This window comes from Seriola dumerili, unplaced genomic scaffold, assembly GCF_002260705.1.
Source record: "Seriola dumerili isolate Sdu_G_001 unplaced genomic scaffold, Sdu_1.0 BDQW01000822.1, whole genome shotgun sequence".
In the NCBI taxonomy this organism is placed as follows: domain Eukaryota; kingdom Metazoa; phylum Chordata; class Actinopteri; order Carangiformes; family Carangidae; genus Seriola; species Seriola dumerili.
The window spans coordinates 422,975-444,899 of NW_019175077.1; the positions used below are offsets into that span (position 1 = coordinate 422,975).

At 40.1% G+C, this 21,925-nt stretch overlaps 2 protein-coding genes across 2 annotated transcripts in view; both read left to right on the forward strand.

Annotated features, from left to right (window-relative positions):
• The window catches only part of oplah (5-oxoprolinase, ATP-hydrolysing), a 34,814-nt gene extending 21,747 nt beyond the window's left edge, over window positions 1-13,067 (forward strand). Inside the window, exon 29 of the mRNA XM_022766238.1 lies at window positions 13,007-13,067. The gene's annotated coding sequence lies outside the window, so the exon portion shown is untranslated. The remainder of the gene's footprint in view (window positions 1-13,006) is intronic.
• An 816-nt stretch (window positions 13,068-13,883) lies between these two features.
• On the forward strand, window positions 13,884-20,311 carry ppp1r16a (protein phosphatase 1 regulatory subunit 16A). Its single transcript, XM_022766239.1, has 10 exons — window positions 13,884-14,150; window positions 14,785-14,855; window positions 16,703-16,848; window positions 17,225-17,328; window positions 17,923-18,047; window positions 18,512-18,637; window positions 18,721-18,796; window positions 18,998-19,127; window positions 19,249-19,411; window positions 19,527-20,311. Exons 1-10 carry the CDS (start codon window positions 13,904-13,906, stop codon window positions 20,064-20,066), a joined length of 1,728 nt encoding a protein of 575 aa, XP_022621960.1. The 5' UTR covers window positions 13,884-13,903; the 3' UTR covers window positions 20,067-20,311.
• Window positions 20,312-21,925: the final 1,614 nt, after the last annotated feature.

A 21,925-nucleotide genomic window follows, 5' to 3' on the forward strand; every position in this document is an offset into this window, starting at 1 on the left:
TTGCAGTGATTGAAGCGTTTGAGCTTGTTTTGCAGGTCAGATGGCTTTCCTAACATGGTGAGCAGCAAAACTCCTTCACCTGCAAACAATTGCATGAGTGAGGTTCTTCTCCGGTTGCTACACACGCGCATAGTCACATAGTTTGTCCCCCTCTAGTGGTTTCACTGAGAATTCAGTGAGAAGCAAATAATAGATGCAACAGCTCTTCAGGGATCAGTCACTTGGAGACCATTATCTCTTCAAAAATGAATGATGCATTTTGTTGTCTGTGAGAGTTTGTCTTTCTCTTAGTGAACTGGACATGTAAACATGTGCAGGCAAACCCCTCACCCATCATGCACAATGTTTAGATCCTAATTTACATGACTTCTCATAGTGAGCTGCTCAGTGCCAAACACGCTGATTTAAATACAAACTGTCAATCTATCTCTTCCTGTCTGCTGGAGTGCTGTTTAATAGGTTTTGCCTGGATTAGTGAGTCATGCATGAGAAGAATGGAATACCAAATGAATAGGATACTATCCGGGACAAGGCTGTTCACATAAGGCTGATTGTGTCTGGACAAATCCCCCTTAAGCTGTGCTGGGATGCATCCTGAAACTAAGATGGAGAAAGGTTTAGTTTTTCTGTGACAGAGAAAGTGTCACTCCCTCATTATGGCAAGATTGCCTTTTTCTTATTTTTTTTTCTTTTATTATTTGATGATTGAACAATACATTCATTGCACCAAATATAGCTAGAAGCTTATTTCCATCTGGGCAGAGTCACATGCAGGATTATGAAGTACTGTATTGTGATATACATCAGAAGACTTATTCAGGGTATTCAGGACCTACATCAGAAGTTCTTGAACTTTTGTCAAACAAAATTAGTCTGAATTTAAGATGCCCGGCAGATGTTTCTGCTTCTTCCACACTGTACAAGGCTCTATTGTACAGCTTTACGTGCTGTTTCACTGAAATTATGAAAAAAAAAACCCCACATTTTTGCTTACACCTATAGTGGAATCTAGTCATGCAGATTTTGAGATATCCATCGCTGAGGTTTCAACTCCAAACCCCGTTGTAATGAAGGCTCTTACAGCATTGAGAAGTAAAATTTAAAAAGAAAAACAACAGCAGTCTCTTTTCAGAAATGGTGTCCTGGTTGCAATAGAAACTGTTTCCTGCAAAGTCGAAGGTGAATTTTTCAAATGTCATTTGCACCACAAATGAAATTCCTCCATTCTCAAGATGGAGATCTATCAATTTGGGCTCATAAAACCAAAAATATATGCACAAATTGGACGACAGCTTGATACCATCAGAGGAAAGTGTGAATATGCTTTGTTATGCTGACCTTTTATCAAAGCTGGTTTATTTTCTTATCATTAATATGATGCTCTTGTGACACTTTTGTTCTCCTGAACAGTGACAAACATTCAGTTTTAAAAGCTGAGTATTGTTTTCTATGCTCATTTGTTTGAAATCACATGGTGACATTTAACACTACTACTACTACTTTATTTGTGTTGCACCTTTCATATGTACAATGCAATAGTGCATACAATACAAGCGCTTGACATCATTCTGTATACAGTACATATATTTAATCCATTCAAAATCAAAAGAATTTAAAAAAAAACTTGCAGTAAGAATAAATAAAGAGCAGGAGACAGACTACATAAAAGCACAATTAAAAATGTGAGTCTTAAGAGTCTTAAAGGATTTAAAAGAAATTGCATTCAATGTAAATGTTTCTATTTTTGAAATATTATAAAAGTATTCCATGGTATTTTATCCTGAGGACCTGAGATGGTAACAGAAGCTCATGATCCCAGGCTGTGCCCTTGTTGTATCTCTGCAGAGCATCACTGCCATGTTGGTTTGTCAGTTGATCTGCTGATCTATGGTCAGCAGATCACAGGGTTCAGTAACTGTGATGCTGCAGGGAGCGCCTTTTGATTAAGCAACCAGTCAGACAATCAAGGTTAAAAACTGTTTACCTGTTTCATTGGTTGGCTCTTTTAAATTGATAGTGAATCATGAGGATGTGAAAGGAACATGTGGTCAGGCTTGTGTCGAGTGTATTGTCATGAGAGAGAAGAACCATGACACCCTGACAGCATATTCATATCTGTCAAACCACATATATTACAGATGTGATGAACTCCAGCACACATGTAGTTGTACATACAAACAAACACTTTTGCATGCATACTCACCCTTTACATTCGACTTCAGAAGAAAGGCTGCTTTTACACTATATTAGCTTGCTATGCTTTTACTATATTAGCTCAAACAATATGGGACAAACTCCCACTCAATATCAGATCAGATGAATGACTGTCCAAAATTTTTAAAAGCTGTTAAAACCAAGTTGTATAAGCAAGCATTATCATTACATTTCACTCCAACGGTTGTATATTGTTCTAGTCTATAAGAACTGAAGTTGTTTTGTCTTTACTTTTTTATTTAACTACTTACATATCAGTTTAGTGGACTCAGTGGACAGTTTTAAAGTAAACTGAAAAGGCCGCAGACCTGCACCACAGGCTGCGGCCTTTGTCGCCCTCTGGTGGAGCCTGTCCTGTGGGAGAAGAGGGCGCAGGTCCGGTTGTTATGGTGAAGCATTCCCCCTGAGGGCTGCCTGGAGCAGGAGCAGGGGACCGCAGCTGATTCAGTTTCACAGCCTCAGAACTGCACAGGAGCTCCCGGTGACAGTCAGCTCAACAGGTAAGATGTCGCTACACTATTTTCTGTCACTTTACGTCGATACTTTTCACCCTGCTCGGGTAACTCGCCTTGTATCACTTGAACTGTCATTGAGGCGACATAACATCTAATTTACTTTTAACACCAGTGCGACTCGGACTGTCGTGTAGCTGAAAAGTAAGCTAACCTGAGGCTAAGGTAACAGGTTAGCAATGACATGACATCAATGGCAGCCGACTTTAACGCTGCTCAACAGGTGTTCTTGCCGTTTTTTAACAATTAAGACTCACCCAGCTAGGATAAACTCGTCGGTGTTAGCTTTTATCTGCTCCCGGGCACGATGAATGAACCCAGGTAGCTTAAATGAGCTGCTTACGTTACCTGTCAGACTAGCCACCTGTTGAGCCTGTCTGTGGACCGCTAGGTAGGTTAGCTAATCTGCTGCTCACAGTTAATCCTTCACGGTGTGGGACATGCGGTAACGCTTCCGTTGTTGATGTTAAAACTGTTTTTTATGGACATTTATAGTGATCGTACCAAACTGGTAAGGTGAATAGCGAACAGTTACCGGGTAGTTTATCGACCGTTATGACAGTCTGAATATATCACAGCTCCGTGATAGGTGATAGTGAGAAGTTTTAATATAATTAGTGATACAAAGGCTGACAAAAATCATGTATGACACTTTTATATTACAGGCTGCAGCTCGTAGTCCAATGTCAAAGAGATTAATTGCAATCCAATACTATAGCCCCTGGGTTACTGTAGTGTAGGTGGAAAAAGTAATATAAACAGTAAATATCATACTAATAAATGAGAAAATGTCTTTCTTTCTTTCTTTCTTTCTTTCTGTCTGTCCCTTGGTTTTCTTGACAGCTGTACTTTTTGTCACTTGTTGGCACTGCACTTGTATAATAGTTAATAAGAAATAAATTGTAATAAAATAGAATCTATGACATCTGTAACATCATATTCTAGGAAGAAATGAATATCAATTCTTCCTGTGGGTTTGATCTCAACTCTGTCGTCACAACTGAAATTAACATACAGCAGAATTCTTCTCAGTACAGACACTAGTGGAGTAAAGAATGATAAAACACATAAGAACATGTATGTCGAAGTCCTCAACATAGAAGACAAGTCTCAAGAACTTGTTATTGAAAGGGACAGGACTGTTGGAAAACAGCCATCTGCAGAACCAGCAGAGAGGGAAAAACCACAACCTGCACAGTCTGCAGAGACAATTCTGAGGTCAGACTGGACACTACTACCTTGCAACAGAGATTAAGGAAACCTCCAAAGTCAAAATTGCACTGGCCCAGGCTGAACACAAACTGGAAAAGTTGCATTGCCAGTGGGAGCAGGACAGGTCCCTTCTCCTGGCAGAACAAATGCAGGTAACCTTCACTCTTAAGGCAGCGTTGATCCAGGTGCAGGAAAACCTGGACAAGGAAAGGCTCCAGTGGCATAAAGGAAAGTCCTGCCTCATGGAGTCTCTCATGGTCGCGATGCAGGCTCTGGATGACAAGGACGAAGAGAGTGAAAAATGTAGGGATGAACAGATGGGCAGATTAATTAATCTAGAACATCAGATGAAGGAGGTTTAGAAAAAGCCAAATAAATCAGACGATTCATCCAGCTCTTTAGATGAACTAGGGGGGTACCGATTGCGTTGTGACGTCTCTTCTTTTTCTTCCTGCTCTCTCTGTCTCTTCTCTCCTTACCCACCCTAACCTCCTAACCCTCTGCCCCCAGCCTTCTTCCCTAACTCTCCAGTCCACATCTTCCCCCCTCCCCTTCTCCCCCCTCCCCTCCTCTCCTTTGAGGGCGACACGGTGGCTCAGTGATCAGTGCTGCAGCCTCACAGAAAGAAGAAGCTGCTAAACTTTCTCTCTTTCTCTGTTTCTGTGTACATTTTTTTATTCAGTTTTCAACTTTTATTCAAATATCTCAAACAATGAACTGATTCATCTAATGCAACAACACCACATATTGCCTACCTTTAAAATTCCATAGAGTTTAATCAACACCTTGACATGTTCTCAATTAAATTTAAACAATTCTAGCATCACATAAGCAGGCTTAATGCATTGGATTGCATTGGATTGTAAAGCTTGTCATGTTCTTGTGCCCACCCCCAGTATGTTATATACTGTAGTTCACCAGCTACATCACTGACTTATTAACTTAAACAAACTCACAGTCATATTCTTGTTAAGCTAGCCTTACCGGTCTTGCTCACAGATATTGCCACCTGTGGTCAAAGTACTTCTTGAAAAGCATTTCCTCAGTAATGTATGGTCAAGTATTTGCAGGTTTCACAACATAAACCAAGATTAGTTTGTAGGCTCTTTGATACTCAACGTGACCACACACACACACACACACACACACTCACTCACACTCACACTCACACTCATGACATCAAACTCAGGATCTTGGAGGAAATCATAAAAAAGGGTTAGATGAACACAGCAGTTATGTTAGTGGACTGTAACCTCTGTGATCTTGGAAAGAGGCATGTTGACTAAATATAGATTTAATGTGTGTATCCTCAGTTGCAGCAACAGCAGGTTATCGCAACTGAACAAGCACTTTATTAGATACTGAAGAAAACCATAGATCTGAATGCAGTGTGTAAAAGATTTCTTGATCGTCCAAATATAGTTTTTTTTTTTTCTCTTCATGATAAGATAATTCCAACAGGTCAGATGACTCGAACAGTTATTTTAAGGTCAAACTGTTTTTGCTAGCATTTGGCTCTCCTTTACATTCCTTCTCTTGTGCATAGTCTCCCCCCTGTTTTTCTGTCTTTCCTTACTGAGGCATCGTTTCTGCATGTTAAAATGTGAGATATTCTGCGGGTGGATGTCATAAACATCATCTCATCCGGCGGGCACCATTTAAAGTTTCTTTATCGCTGTTTTTTTCACCACCTCTGTGCCTGCATGATGTGACCCCTCATCCTGCTTGGGAGCAGTTAGAGGAGTTAAAGTAGGCTAGTCTATCTGTCTCCTCCCCATCCTTCCTCCTCCTCGTATTCTCTTCTATCTCCTTCACATTCTGTCCTCCACATCTCTTGCCCTCTCAGTCGACATCCTGTCCTCCAGAAAAAGCTGCAACCCTTTGTCTTTTTGTCTATATATATCTTCAAAAATGCCAGAATATTTACAAATCTGCCTCCGTTATACATGCAGTGTCTTTGTGTTTTTCTAAGGGCCTCTTACTCACCAACCAATCCTGCTACTCTGTGGCATTACTGAGATTTCTGAGTGATTATATGGAGCAGCTCAAACCTTTACACATGACAGGACTTAATGTGTCCACCTCTTCTCAAGTAGATCCCCCTCCCTCTCTCTTTTGTAGTCATTCTTGTTGTGTCATTCTTTCAAGGGCTACAACTAATGTTCAGATTATTTTCTTGACGCATCAATTTAAAAGTTTGCTCTACAGAATGTCAGAAATAAAGTAAAACACGGCCATTGCATTTTCCCAAAGTTCAACGTTATGTCTTTAGTCTTACCAACAATTGAGAAATTAATTGACAAACCCTCTCAGCTCTGCTTCCCTCATAAGTGAATTTGAAGTTGCAGAAAAAAGTGTGACAGAAAAAACAACCCTTCTCAATATTTGGCAGGCAGTTTAGGTCGTTTGGCGTTGTTTCAGATTGCAGGCGGGATCATTCCCGAATCATCAAGCTGTATTGACTCAGCATTGTTTGTTTCAGTGTGAACGGGAAGGTCCTGCAGGTCACATCAAACAGTACACTGGGCTGGTGGTCGTACACAACAGCTGAGCAATGTCGTTCTATGATGACAAACCATTATTGCAGCACATGACACTCTCTGCCTTTTCCCGATGTAGCCAGGTTTAAGGCTGAGTAGGAGTTTTGGCTGTGTGCTCTGTTGTGTGCTTGTAAGTTCACAAGCTTTTACACTTAGGTACCACCCACTTGATGAATGTATGAGCTTCTCTGTTTGTGTATGTGTATATTCATAGTAGTCTATTCATTCCAGCTGTTGAATGAAAGTTTATGTTCATGAGCAGTTGTAGACAGCCCTTCCTGTTAGGTCAGTAAGTGGAAAAAGTCAGAGGTCCACAAATGTCACATTGATGCAAGGACGCGTTTCTAAACACACAACATTTAGTCTTATTTCTTGTTATGCGTGTGCTGCATTGCCAGCGTTTGTACAATATCAGTGACCTCACCTCATCTTTTCCTGTTTGTCTGGTCTCTGCCTGACTCAGAGAATCACAAGGCTCTTACACAGTTCAGCCACCAACAAATTCCCCATTCCTCATTGGTGCAGGGGCTTAATTTATAAGAGGAAAGATTAGCTAAGACTAGTGAAATGCTAGTTCAGGTCACTGCATCCACTGATAGCAGACCAGAATTTCTCAAATGGCCTATTCTGTCAGTCTGTTGATTAGAGCTAAGTCTGTAAGACAGATGCATCACTGAGGTAAGATCATAACATCTTTCTTCCTTTCATTGTTGAATTGATTTAATATCTTTTACCTTAAGTATCAGTTTTGTATCTTTGTGTATGGGTCCTAGACTTTTGGACCCAGCTGTAAGTGGTATGTCAGTATAGTTTGTTAATAATAACTCAGATCTATTTTTGCTCTTGTTGGTGTAGAAATGGCCATTTCGCCCTCTGCTTTCTCTTTTTGTTTGTTGAATTTTTGGGGCAATATTACTGATGTGGAAAAGAAACTCTTGCATTATTTTTTATAAGCAACTGACTCCAAAATGTCATGTTAAAAATACCATTTTAATCGTTTCGCTTGACATATTCTTACATGACATTGTGTTGTCTACTTTCAAATACGACTAAGCTACAGAGATGCCCAAAGGTAATACATTATTTACCAGTAACTGTTGATCTTTCACTCTTGCTCCCAGTTTGCTGATGATGAGTGAGACTGCCTGAACTGCCAGACTGTCAGACCAAGACCAAGCAATCTCATGCTGTTAGGATCCTGAAGATTTTTCTGTCTTTTTCACCGCACCCTGCCTTTTACTTCGTTTGGTCATGTCCAAATCATGGCCCTCAACTACACTGTCCTAGAGGCTACTTTCAGACTCGTCTCCACGCTCAGGCTCTACAGTGTACACTGAACTGAAAGGCTATAGTTATGAGAGAGTAAAATTTTAAAAAAAGAACACATGGCACTCTTCACTTCTGTTGAGTGTTGGTTTACACGGACAGAGAGTCCAGAGAGTAGAGAGACAGTAGGAGTGGTGACTGACATGCACTCGTTCAAGACTCCTTCGCTTAGCAGGAGTGTGTGCAAACAAGTAACACAGAAACACATCCTGCCTTCAGGTAGTTGTCAGCTCAAGTCAGCCTCAGCTCCAGCTTCTGCATACTGCCTGTTATTTCTGTTTTAATATATTTATTTATGACATTAGTTTCATTTGTTGCCTAATTATTACACAACAAGCACTTATTTCTCTAATGGTCATTTAATTATAATGGGAACATACATTAGTTAGTCACCTGTGCTGTGGAACTTCCACTTCAGTCCAGTTTATAAGATATCAAAGTCAGTACATGAATACAACTAACTTGTCTGATAGCTGTGGCATGCACTATTTTCTGCTTACTCTTAGATTGCTGACATTGTAATATATTTGATTTACAAGGATGTTATGTCATCCAGGTATGTGCTCTCAACTGTAAACAGTAAAACATGCAAAATGGTCAATCTCCCCTTATCTGTTAACCCCCACCATTTACTTAAGCTAACTTGCAGGCGTATGGGAAGAAGAATCATTAGCATACTCAACGCTGAAAGTATTCACAAAATATTTGATACTACTTTCAAGTATGGAACTTGGAACTTGGATACATTTAGGAAATACTGGATTAGTTTAGTCATAGCCCGTCACATCTGAGTCACTGTGGAAGCAATGAAGTGTTTTGTTTCAGGCTTGTCAAGGAAGAAATAACATTACCCTCTACTACAGTGTGTAGGAGCAGAGCTGCTGTTCTTCCAGTGGTGTTTTTTATGGGAATTTATGGAAGTCAAACAAATTGGGCAGGAGCAACAGTACTGCAATGCCTGGACTGTAGGACTTTGTGGACCTGACAGTCAATAAGGGTGCTTGTTTGGACCTGTGTTCTTGATGGGACAAGATGTGTCTCTCATGTTTTTGTACCCGGACTAGCCAGGTTCGAAAGTAAACATCACAGTGTCTGAACCTCAGCTATATTCTCCCGGTAACGTGCACTGGTTGGCTTTGGTTAAGATTTGACTTTGGCTAGTTCTGCCAAAACCGGTAACTTTTGCCCAGAGTGTGTGTTTGTGCATGTAAATGTATTATGAGAGGGAGAATGAGAGTTTCTGTAACTTTGAATTTGTGTGTTGCATATGTCAACACTGGTCAATATTTAAGGAGTGCTGTGATCACAAGGTTTCAGTGGTATGCAACTTGTTTTCCACCAACATATACCATTTCCTAATGGTACACGCCTTTTAACACTGATATACCACTGCTGGCTCCACAAGTAACTGACATTAGACTGCCACACTTATACCACCTATTGATTAATGTGCAAATTTGGTAAATACAGATACTTTTATGACAAGTACAGCTGTAAATCTTTAATTGTTTTACAATTTTGTATTATCTTTATTGACAATGTACCATGTCATAGCAAATGAGTTTGCCATTGTTTTGGCAAATTTATTTGTCCAACACGATCATGCATTGGGTCACATACATTATGACTGAGGGAATAATATATGTTGCATAATGTTCATTATTCCCCATAAATGCAAATGACCCTCAATCTGCCTTCCTTTTCCCACTTCTGATCAAACAGCATAGGCCTTTTATTCACTGACATACCAATGCTGTGCTAATAGTGACACTTCCTTATTTTTAGGTGCATATCTCATAACAGCTTTTTTTCCTTTCAAAAACCTCACATTATTTAATGAGTAAGCCAAATTACTATTGCCACTTAGCTAACGAATGACCCATCAAATGATTACATATACCCATGTTCTGCAAAGCTGATCATTTATGTAATGTAGCAGCATATCAACAGGTGTTATCTAGCTTAGTTAGCTGACACAACGTCAGTCAGGTCTGTTATGGTCCAACGCTTGTTGCTTTCAATGTGGGCTACAAATGAATTTACATGTAAATAAAATGACTTCTCACCGAAACTAAAATGTCTTGTATCCAACAGAAAAAACAGTAGTAGTAACGTTGTCACTGATTCCTTCAGAAGCCATATAATTACTGTCATCTTCCCAGGGTAAAGTTAGTTGGATTTCTGTATGTCTGTGAAACACGCTGTGAACCTGCACTTACAGGTAAATATACAAGCATCACAGTACAGTGTAGTATCAGGCCATCACAGATCCTGCAGTCAGATGAGGCAGTATTTTCTGGGTGAGGGTGGCAACACAGTAAACTGGTTTTATTGTCATGATCACATGATCAGATTGGTGCTAAAAGAAAATGGAGATGGAGACAAAGGGATGCACATTTTTTTGTCTGCTCTGTCAATAGCCCACACTCTAATCTGCAAGCTGCTTTATACATGGATTTGGCTTTTTAGTGATGTTATCTTAATCCAAATCATTTCATTCACCTCTAAGAGGTGGTTACCCGTTTCCAATGAGGGCAGCCTTTATTGTCACACTGTTCTCTCACAGGGTAACATTACAAATCCAGATCATGCTGATTCTCTCTGTGTAAGACGATCAAATTAGAGTCCTTTATGTTTAAAATTGTGTTCTCTGAGAATGTGCTCTGTCATCAAATTGGAGCTGAAAGAACCTTGTTATTGCCTATTTAAAATACAAAAATGTTAATGGACACCAGTTAAACAGTATAATGAACATTGAAAGCATCTAGTTTGCAAAAAATTTAAATATTTATTGAAGCTCTGGTGTGTACAAATCAAAAAAACACAGAGCAACAGGCAGTTAAGCAGCTGTATTGTAACATGCAGATGGCCCAGTTGGTCTTTTGTTTATGTCTGTCTGCATTTGACTTATGAATCAAATACAGCCTTATAAGAAAGAATTCTTGATTTTAAAAAAAAAAAAAGCATTTCATTTGTTAGCCAAACAGAACTAATGTTTAAGATTAGGATTTTTATTCCACTGATCTTTCAGATTGTGCCTAGAATTATCCCACTAATACAGCAGTTAAGTTCCTGCAGGGATTTTCCCTGTTCCTTCAATCCTTTGACCATTTAAAGCCCCTTAAAATACCACAAAACATTTTCCCTTTTTCATTTGTTAACTGTGGTTGACCAAAAACAGGTTACTAAATCTATATGGCCTTACCTTGATTGATCCTTAAGGGCTTGGTATACAATATATTTGTTTCCTTGACCTTTCAACATGAACATGGACTTTGGATACCTTGGCTTTTTCCTGTAGGAGGAAGACACGTCAAAGAAAACCGCTGTGTGGATCACTGGTATGTCATAAAAGCACCTAACATTTATCATCCATGCCTTGATCCTGGGCATTCCAAGTCCATGTTCCTGTTTGTATTGTTTGAATGAATGATCTGTGTAGTAGCCAGTCTGTGGGGGAGTGTGAGGTTATTACCTCAGTCTAAGGAAATCCTTACATTGTAGCTTGTGACAAAGGATGAGGGGTTGGGTATTCTAAAAATAGTAAGGGGGCATAGTGAAGGAACAAATGATAGACCTGTCATGATTTTAGTGTTGGTCAAGTTAGAGGCCTGATACAAACTGACTGGTGGAATGTTCAGAGGGCTTTTGGATATAGCCTTCTTTTCTAGACTTATGTTGTAATACTTACAAATATTGGTGGGTATACTGCTGATATATGTCATTCTTCAAGTAACAATAGTGTGTAGTATATTATAGTATTACATTTTAATAAATCACTATTTATCAAGGATTTATATGTTGTGAGAAAAGGCTTTATTCATCATTAAAGAATACAAATGCTTTATATATCGGTTATAAGAAAAACAAGAAGAACTTGTAACTGCAGTTACTGAGTTGCTGGCTGATCTAATAGGCCACACAACTTGTAGAAAAACCTGCAGCATATTTCAAACAAAATCCACTTATAACTTGACTTGGTGGTTTATAAGAAAGATATATAAGTTACATGAACCATGTATAACTTCATCATTATCAAACAGCAAGTATTCAATTCATGCAACTCAAAAGTAGCTATTATAATTTGTATGTAACAGATCTATAACACATAAGTTATATACGAACCATAGTAAAGCCACTATTTACAACTTTCAAGTTCTCCATAAAGAGTGCTTTATTGAAAAAGGTACCTACCAGTTTTATTGACTTGCTGCCCTGTTTGCTTTGCCACCAGCTCAATTATCAATCCATCAACTGTCACAAGTTTTGAAGCTGGTTGGTCTAGATCTGTCTAAAAACCTGCAAATACCTTTAATAAATACAGTATACTCCATGTGATTACTTTTTAGCACTGTAGACCAGGACTGCACTATTTTAAATCCATCTGTTAATTCATATACATCTACAAATATAGCATAAAAGTTAAAAAATGTAATTATTTTTTAAAGAAAGATTCTTGGAAAAACGTATTAAATATATTGTCCCAAAACACTTAAATCAGTTACTGTCACCTTATTGAGATAAAAAGATAGAGAAACCTTATAACTGCTTCTGGTCATTATAACTTTACTCTATTACTCTACATCTGTTTGCCATCTAATCAGCTGATTTATGGCGAGCTCTGGTCGACCCACCGCCCATCTTTTCAGGTAGTTGGCTGCTTGCTGCAGTGACTCTGTGGCCCAGGACTGCTGTCTTGTCAGTCACTCTCTCTATCCCACTGAGTGCCTCTAGTTGACCTTCCTCTCAGCGCTCACAGGCCCAGATTCTAAATAATAAATGAATCACCTGGAAAGAGCCAAGTGTGTGCGAGCCATGTAACTCGGCAGGGAAGTTAACAAAAGGTAATGAGAGCGATCTTGCTGACCGAGGTTAGTACTTGCACTGAAACATGTAGCATAGTAGCTATTTAACCGCTTTTCCACAACATCATGAGGTCAGTGTTGCCTTTGCAGTGCGAGTGGTAGAAAAGTGTGTGCCGGGCTGCAGGGAGTGTCAATCATTAATGAAAAGCGTCCCACCATCTCAAGTTTCCTTCAGGAGAGGAGTGGGAGAGGAGGGAGTTAAAGATAGGAGCTCAGGGGTTAAAGATAACAGGATTAGGAGAGCAGCATGAGCGGCGTGCCTACGTTGTACTGTAACACAGTACTCACATTTTCTCTCCCTGCCTTTTCTTCTTCTTCTCTCTCTTTCTGCCCACAGTTGCAGACAGAAACAATGTCATTGAGCAGCACGTCACTGAAGCCATCACACCTAACTTCTGCCAAAAAGTGTATCAACAACAACAAGTTGACTTTGAAGTAGTCTCCACTCACCATCAAGAAGATATTTGAATGCTGTGACTCAACATTACCTGAAGTAAACTTTGTGTGAATCCTACCATGCCCCTTATTATTGTTGTTGCTTAAACTCCCAAGTTCTTCCTACCTTGTGGATTTATCGCTTTCTGCAACCATATTTTCAACATGGATTGTCATGAACTCACTGCTGTTTTGGAACCAAGTATTGGACGCAAAGGCCACCGCTATGAAGTAGAAGCTAGAATGGAGCATCTAACCTGGGGAGTAGTTTGACTCTGCCTTTTTGAGCACCACCTTTTCCCTTTCTGTCTCTCTTAGCCCCGGTGGATTATTGGCCAAGTTACCCACAGTCGACATGGATGGGAGGACTGACAATTGGTTACAAACCCTAGCTTGGATGGATTTGGTTACGTTTTGGACACCTTTCTCTTGCCTTTTTTCTTCGGCAAGATAAAAAGTTGTGCTCTAAAAGATGAGAAAGAGACATTGCAACAATTTTATGTGTTGCCTACTCACCTGATGATACAAAATAAGTTGTTCTGATTCATCATTCACCAGACCCTAGCTACTTGCTTGATGTTTTTGTTTTTTTGAAAGGATATTTTCGCAGCAGTTTTTTTTTTTGTGCTCTCCCACAGGCCTGTTTGGCCTGACAGGAGGGCCTCTTCAAGGGGCGCGTAGGAGGCATATGAGAAATTTTGGAAGCCTGAAACTTTGATTTAATATCCTCGTGGATTAAGATACACAAACAGGAATTGAGAAGCGAAGACACAGTGATAGTTCGTGTTGCTGTGTTGGCATGGCAGCAGATCACGGCGAGCTGCTGGCTGAGATGGCCACAGTCGGGCGTCTGAGCGCCACTGAACGCCTGAAGCACGCCCAGAAGCGTCGCGCTCAGCAGCTGAAAGCTTGGATGCAGATGGAGAAGGATACAGCACGAGGGTCGAGGGCCAAAGCGGATAAGAAGAAGGCACGCACCACCAAAGTGACATTCCCCAATGCCATCACCCTGCTGGATGCAGCTGCCCGCAATGACCTGAACGAGGGTATGTAGAAGCTCACGCACACACAGAAGAGTCATGTTAGAGAGCCTTATATTGTATTTAGTGCTTTAATACTGCTCTTTATTAAATCAGAACTAAATTAGTCAAGTATAAGTATGTGAAGGAACTCAAGACAGGATGGGTGGTCTCAGACTATTACTGTACTATACCAATCTAATCCAGTGCCTTCTCACCTAGTGAAATGACCATGTTGTGAAAGCAGGTCCGTTCGAAAAGTCATGGGATTATATAACACCTGCATTTTGTCTTCTTTGCACTTATCAGGCAGTGGCCCGGTGCGCCGTAAAACCCACAAATAAAAGGAAGTTATTCATGCATAATTAATACTGAATACGTCACACTTTAATTATCATAGGCCTGGCATTTTGTTTTCAGTGGCTTTATTCAGCCGCACGATCAACGCTCATTATAGTGGCAAATCTTTTAAGTTCATTGTTATTCTATACACACAGACACAAACACACCCTAACTTGGTGTCATTTGTTGTATCTATTTATAGCAGACAGATGCGTGCCAAGTGTTGAAACGCTTATGTGGAAAGGACTCTGCCCAGGTGGCCAGTCATAATGCCGCGTGTGTGTGTGTTCATGGGTGTGTACGGTTGTGCTTCTTCTAGTGAGGGAACTGCTTAACACCGGCATCAGCCCAGATCTGGTCAACGAGGATGGACTGACAGCCCTGCATCAGGTACACAAACACATTGTTGTGGGAGTCACCAGTGGACATGGTCCTTCAGAGGCTTTTCACCTGCAAACGCTGCTAACTGTGGTTAACTGAAAATTTTGCCTCAGCTAATTATACCATTATGTTCATTTATCACCTTACTCACAGCGCACCAGAAAAACATAACCTTGAAAATGTGTCACCTGGCATTTTTACAAAGCAGAGGCCATATTTCATGATGTAAAAGGCATTCTCAAACAGTGTAGATAAGATTTGTATTCATTAAGGAATGATCTGTATTTGTAAAATATAAATAAATAAATAAATTATATCAGCACTGAGGTTACACGGAGAAACCAAAAGAAGAAGTGCCTTCGTGAATGTGTGTACAGATACAAAGCAGAAAACTGTCTGTAAAACTCAGTGCTCAAAGTTCCCACGCTGTGTGTGACGCTCAAGTTACAAGTACAGATTTTGACCCTTTTTTTTTTTTATACCTGAATCTGATTGGACACTGACAGTCCAATCACAGACTCCAATCAGAGGACACATGGTACTGTTAACTACATCTCTGCCACAGGTCCTGAAAGGTGTAGTACCAGCTAGGTTTGCATACATACACACCATGTTAAATGTTTTCCATTATTTTCTACAGCATCATCAAACCTTTCAGGATCTTCGCAAAAAGCACTTCCTCTTTCACAGTTTCTTTATGTAACATCACCACAGACATTATTTGTTCAGTTTTTTCACGGTCTCTTTTTTTCCTACAAAACAAATAATTTCTACATATGCAAATTTTCTTTTTCGTTTTTTTTTTTTTTTTTTTTTTATAAATACCAATCTTTTCTACACATGCACAAACTTGAACTTGAAACAGGTTTACAAAGGTTGATTGCCAACTACAAACTTTGGAATTTTTTGTGAACATCACTTTACAAGCCCAAAATCCTTTTTGAGCCCATAAAATCCTCCGGTAATAATCTCGTAATGGGTTCAAATTCAGGAGCAAAATTGGTCGTCATATCCAAAATGAACACCTACCCACATCCTCTAAACACATTCCACATGTAAACCAAATACTGTACATACACTGCTTTCATTATTTAAGCCATTGAGATGCCTTCCAGTTATACATTCACAGGCACCCTCTCCCATATGTTCATCACCATATATAAGCACAGCCTAGCAACAGCTATTAAATTGCTTACACAGTTTTACACTCTGTGACTCCTCTTAACAAGGCAGGTCACCTTTAGTGCAGCGTGTGTGTTTATGTTGTGTACGGTCAGCTTTGTGCTCACTAAGTACTGTTTGCCTTTATTTCGTCTGAACTTTAACTTATCTTAAGTCAGCTAACATAAACACACTGATTCATTCCCACCGTTTTTAGTTTGAGGAGGTTGGAAGAGTGAGGGCAACTTTCCTTTCCTGAACAGTTAGTCACATTCAGAAGAAACCATCATCAAGATTCTTCCCTGTGTGTTTGGGAGCTCGAAACACACAAATCTAAAATTAAACTGCAACCTTTGTAATTCTCTCTTTTCTTCTCTTTCTAATTTAACGCATACACATTCAACTACAGACTCATGAGAGGGGTACTTGTGAGCACAGTGAACTCTTTATAAAAGCAGTTGACTCTGCTCTTCCCTTGGAAAACTTGGTATTTACACAGCAGAGGGCTGGGCCATGCATGCAAATTTTTCTTTTTATTACAGTGGCCGCTGTATTAGTTGTCATAAATAATGATGCATAGATTTCCATTCTCTTTGTGCCTATACTATATTTTTTCCATATTTGTCTGTGCCTGTTCAGTCAATTCATCTGTATATACATTTTCTTACATATCTGCATTTGCCCTCTTTTCTTAGTGCTGCATTGATGACTTTGTGGAGATAGTGCAGTGCTTGCTGGACGCTGGCGCCTCTGTGAATGCCTGTGATAGTGAGTTATGGACACCACTGCACGCTGCTGCCACCTGTGGACACACCGGTCTGGTGCAGCTCCTGATTCAGGCGTGAGTTTGGCCATGAATGTCATAACTTTACTCTAATTCATAACCTTTCCTTCCCACAGTAAGTTTTTCCTACAGTTATATTAGTAACAATGTTAAAAGTAGAAATTCCTAGGATGACATTGATGGGTCTATGATAAATGTTGCTTAATCCTTCCATTCATGGATATTATTCTCTAGATAAAAGTACAAACAGACTGAGAGTCTTCTTGGCCAGACTTTCTAGTTTACATAAACAATGCAAATATGGCTGCAGCCTGATTGTCAGAACACTTTGCAAGTATGTGAATATTCCTGAGTGGCTTTGTACATGTGGGTGTGTCACTGTCTAGTACTCTAATCCAATTGTTTTTGCCTATTTGTGTATGAATGCTTCTAGTGGGGCTGACCTACTGGCTGTCAATGCGGATGGCAACATGCCCTATGACCTCTGTGAGGATGAGGCCACCCTCGAGCTGCTGGAGATGGTTATGGCTGAACAGGGTCAGTGTGTTCAGCTTCTCTGGAGATACACGTAAAACGTCAGACCTTCACAGAGAAAGGTGTTATGGGTAACTCTAGGTGACAGAGGCGCAGTGCATTGCATGGACCTCCATGTCCAGAAAGCTGATTGGTTGATTTAACTCCTGTCAAGACAGGGGTTCCAAACCGTGATGAAAACAAACGTTAACATATGATGTACAAGTATAAAAGAAACACTCACCTACATGCAGCCTGGAGAAGTGTAATTCTTGCTTCAGTCAAATCAAAGCTATTACTGACATGTCACATTGTTAAAGTTTCTTTAACAGCATTTTACTCTTTACTGTGAGCTTGTAGAGCAAGGTCACAGAAGAAAAAGAGATACATGAAGGGAAAATGTCACATTTTGTGTACATATTAAATCAAGTGCTACACTTTAATGACCAAATGTCCAAAACAGAAATTCAAACAAATGTCTTTACTCTGAAACTAGGCTAACTGGTATCTTTGTTTCTTTCTGTGTGTGTGTGTGTGTGTGTGTGTGTGTGTGTGTGTGTGTGTGTGTGTGTGTGTGTGTGTGTGTGTGTGTGTGTGTGTGTGTGTGTGTGTGTGCAGGGATAACTCAGGAGCGTATAGATGAATGCAGAGGGGCTAAAGAGAGAGCCATGCTGGCTGACATTCGGGCTCTGGTTCAGAGCAAAGCAGACTTAAACACTCAGGACGATAATGGAGCAACACTGGTGAGACAGAGGGATAAGTGCAGATAAATACAACTTAGGGGAAAATTTAAGCTGCCTACACAGTGTGATGTAATTAAGATGTAGCAGCTCAGGGATTTTAACTGTGTTGTGTCACTGTGCATTCACAGTTGTACAAAATTTGGTAAAATCTGGAATATCAATGCAATGATTTAACAGGTAACAGAACAGTTTAAATTTAAATTAGTCTTATATTGCTCTGATACTACATAGAAACATTACTGAGTGCCAACCAACCATGACATTCAGCCAAAAATACAAAAGGTGTGGAGAACATTCAAAATTTCAAAATAGAAGACGGCAGAGACCTTGGATTGTGTTTGTTTGTTTTTTCATTTGCTTAAAGATGTAAAATGCATTCCTTGGCTGCCATTTTAGTATTATCCTATCCTACAATTTAATATTATTATATCCACTTTGTGTTCTATGTTGAATTTCTTTCCCAGCTCCATATAGCATCTGCTAATGGCTACATATCAGTGGCGGAGCTGTTGCTAGAGAACAGGGCTCAGGTGGAAGTGAAGGACTCTGATGGCTGGACACCGCTACATGCAGCCTCCTGCTGGGGACAAGTAAGTGCTGCAGACGATGAGAACCGACCACTTTTCCTAGCTAACTTATTAACAGTATACTGTTGTTTTTATTTATTCCTTAGATTCAAATGGTGGAACTGCTGGTAGCCCATGGAGCAAGTCTAAGCACCAAGTCTGTCCTGGAGGAGACGCCTCTTGGTAATGCAAGAAAGCCTTTTCGGTCTTCTGTTCTCATAGCAAAATAATGTGGATGATAAAACCTTCCACCTTCACTGATACTGATACGTAATCTTTGCCTCAAGTGTGATAACAGTCTCTGTTAAGAGGAAACAATCATCCAGACCCATTTCTTTCCTTTAAAACCTCAGTGTCTAACCTTTGCTGCTGCTGGCTTTTCAGATGTGTGTATGGATGAGGAGGTAAGAGCCAAACTAATGGACCTAAAGCATAAACACGACGCCATCATGAAGAGCCAGGACCGGCAGAAGGGCACACTGCAAAGACGAGCCTCTAGCACTGGCAGCAGAGGGTGAGAGAGGACATTAGCCCGCGATACAGAGAGCTCAAGGGAACTGGGGGGCAAAATGACACTCATAAAGGTAGAGAAATGTAGTGCTTTATGGTTACCCTCTCCTTTTTCGCCTACACAGTAAGGTGGTGCGTCGTGTCAGCGTGAACGAGCGTTCCAGTCTGTACCGACGAGAGCACCACAAAGAGGCCATGGTGTGGCAGGAGCGAGGACGACAGCCCGATCCACAAGACGACGATGAGGACAGACAGACAGACAATGAGCTACACCAGCATGCCACCATGGTGAGTGAGCTCAGTCCCGAGGACATTTTTAAGGAAATGTGTGTCATTATTAGTGATTTTGTCGCATTTTTTTCCAAAGAGTTTACAAGTTCTGTTGAATGTTGTTGTGTTTCAGGTTGCTGGTGGTACAGCGACATCACGTTTAGGAGAACTGGAGTCCGCAGACAGGAAAATAGTGTCCAGCCTAGGTAATGGAGGGACATCTGTATCCCTGGCTGCCTCTGTGCCTGGAGAGCTGCGGAGTGGTGGAGGTCTCATGGAGCGCAGCGCCTCCTACCAGCTCTGCCCTGCACCTGGAGCTGAGTCAGGGTCTAGGTCTACAGAGGGCGAGGGGACCGACAGTATGACACGAGAGAAATCGCACCACACGCTGGCTGACCTGAAACGCCAGCGGGCAGCTGCCAAGCTCAATAAATACCCTGCACCTCCACCACCTCTGCCCCCTCCCTCAGAGGAGGAGCCTCCAGTTGCAGTAGTTGAGATTACAACTACTCAGGCCCAGCCAGAGCTCCAAATGACGCCCAGTACAGAGCAGGTAGCCTCCCCAAGCCAGGTGTATTTCACCCCAGCCAGCGGAGATCCTCCACTGCTGAAACTCCGAGCGCCTGAGGAGGAACAGTCTACCAACAAGGAGCCCTGCTGTGGACTCATGTAGACAGCCTGACACACTCAGACATGCACATGAACATACTGCCTACAGAGTAGAGGAGCGAGGCATGTAACACTCCAAAGTGGCAAAAACATTTCAAAACAGACACGTTTGAAGTGAATCATTGAAGACTGTAAGCTAAGGCCACATGCCAATGAGGGTTTGATCTACACTGCATTTCACATAACTAAAGTGCAATCTATGTGCTTATTCTCTCTTTGCTTGGCTTTTTTAATCAATATTATACACTTTATACTAAAGGTCCCTGATGCTCCCGCTTAATAAGAGGCTGCATGATCAGATGAATTTATGTGGGACTACAGGTGTCCATCTAGTGACTGGGAGGAGAATTACAAGTTTCAGTGTTGCAATCACAAGCAAAGATCTGCTTTGTTCAGCCTTTTATGGTTTTGCTTTACTCATCGCTTGCTTAACTACTCAAGTAGATTCATTGAAAAGCCTTAGAATCACGTGAAAGTTGAATTATCCACATAAATCTAAATGAAATTGAATTGATTTATTTAAAATGAAGAATGAGTGAATGAGGTTAAAGTTCTGTTTTCTTTACTGAGTGACTGCTATGAAGGGTACGTTATTCTGTGTATTTGCATACATTTACATTATAAGCAAGAGGTTTTTTGCGGTTGGGAGATTACTTGGTTATGATGGTTACAGTATACCATATAACTATTCTGAATTTACATTTATACAAGGACTTTTTTCTTGCTTGATTTTTTTTTCTTGGACTGAAAATGTACTGAATAGTTTCTTTTGTTACTTTTCCAGTGCACAAAAAAGCCTAAATTTCAATATGTGTAATTGTGCAATTTGTAAATTAAATATTCTCTCTCTATTTCTATTTTTCTACCCTCTGAATGGAATCACATTATTTATTCTATCTGATATTGAATATGGCTCACAGTGTACAGTTATTGTACCTTTTTTAAAGATAAATATAATTCTATGAGGAATAAAAGTGTGAGGGCAACATATTTTTGTGTTAACAGAAATATTGAAGAGATGGTAGATAGATAGTTTTATTGTCAAACCAAGTAAACTTGTCATGGTAATCTATCAAAGGTCGGTGCCTTCTTTAGGTGGCAGATTTGACATAGGTTTGCAATACTTGCACAAAGTCCCACATGTTAATTTGGTGAGCAGTGCGATTAAACGACCTACCAGACATGGACTCCAATTTGATGTACTGTCAATGCACTCCAATTTCTGTATTACATTTCAGTTTTATTAGTGATTTTTACTGAGCCCTGTTTAGAAAAACAAAACATAAAATTCTTTTCAAAAAAGGTTTTTTGTATTTTTCTTTCTTCATGCAAGTGGTCTTATTTAATGGATCTGGACATTATGATTTATGTCTATTGTTTGAAGAGAGGGAGCTCAGATGAACATGTTTGGAATGAAAAATTTTATCGCAACTTACATGTTTGTTTTTGGATGTTTTTATACATTTCATTTAAAAAAAAAAAGCTTATACAGCAGTATAGGTTTAGACCTGTGTTGGAAGCCAGGTCAGGGTCAAAAATAGCGTCATGGTGAGAGAATGAGATACTTACCTTCTTTACATGAGTTGTTAAGGTTGTCTTCCCCTTGTGGTAAAAATGAGCTGTTGCACAATTTACACACTTAACCACTGACGCCATTTCTTCTTACGTCATACACTCACTCACTCATTGTAAGCACATCTCGAATATCACAGTACGTCCTGATCCATCTGCCAGGGCGCCACATGATCCACATAGTAAACACTTCAATACTCATAAGTTACAGTTACTGAGTATTACAGTTGTAAAACTACATGGACTATGTTTCAGGTTATTATAACATTAAGAGTTGTAGAGCTACCTTTA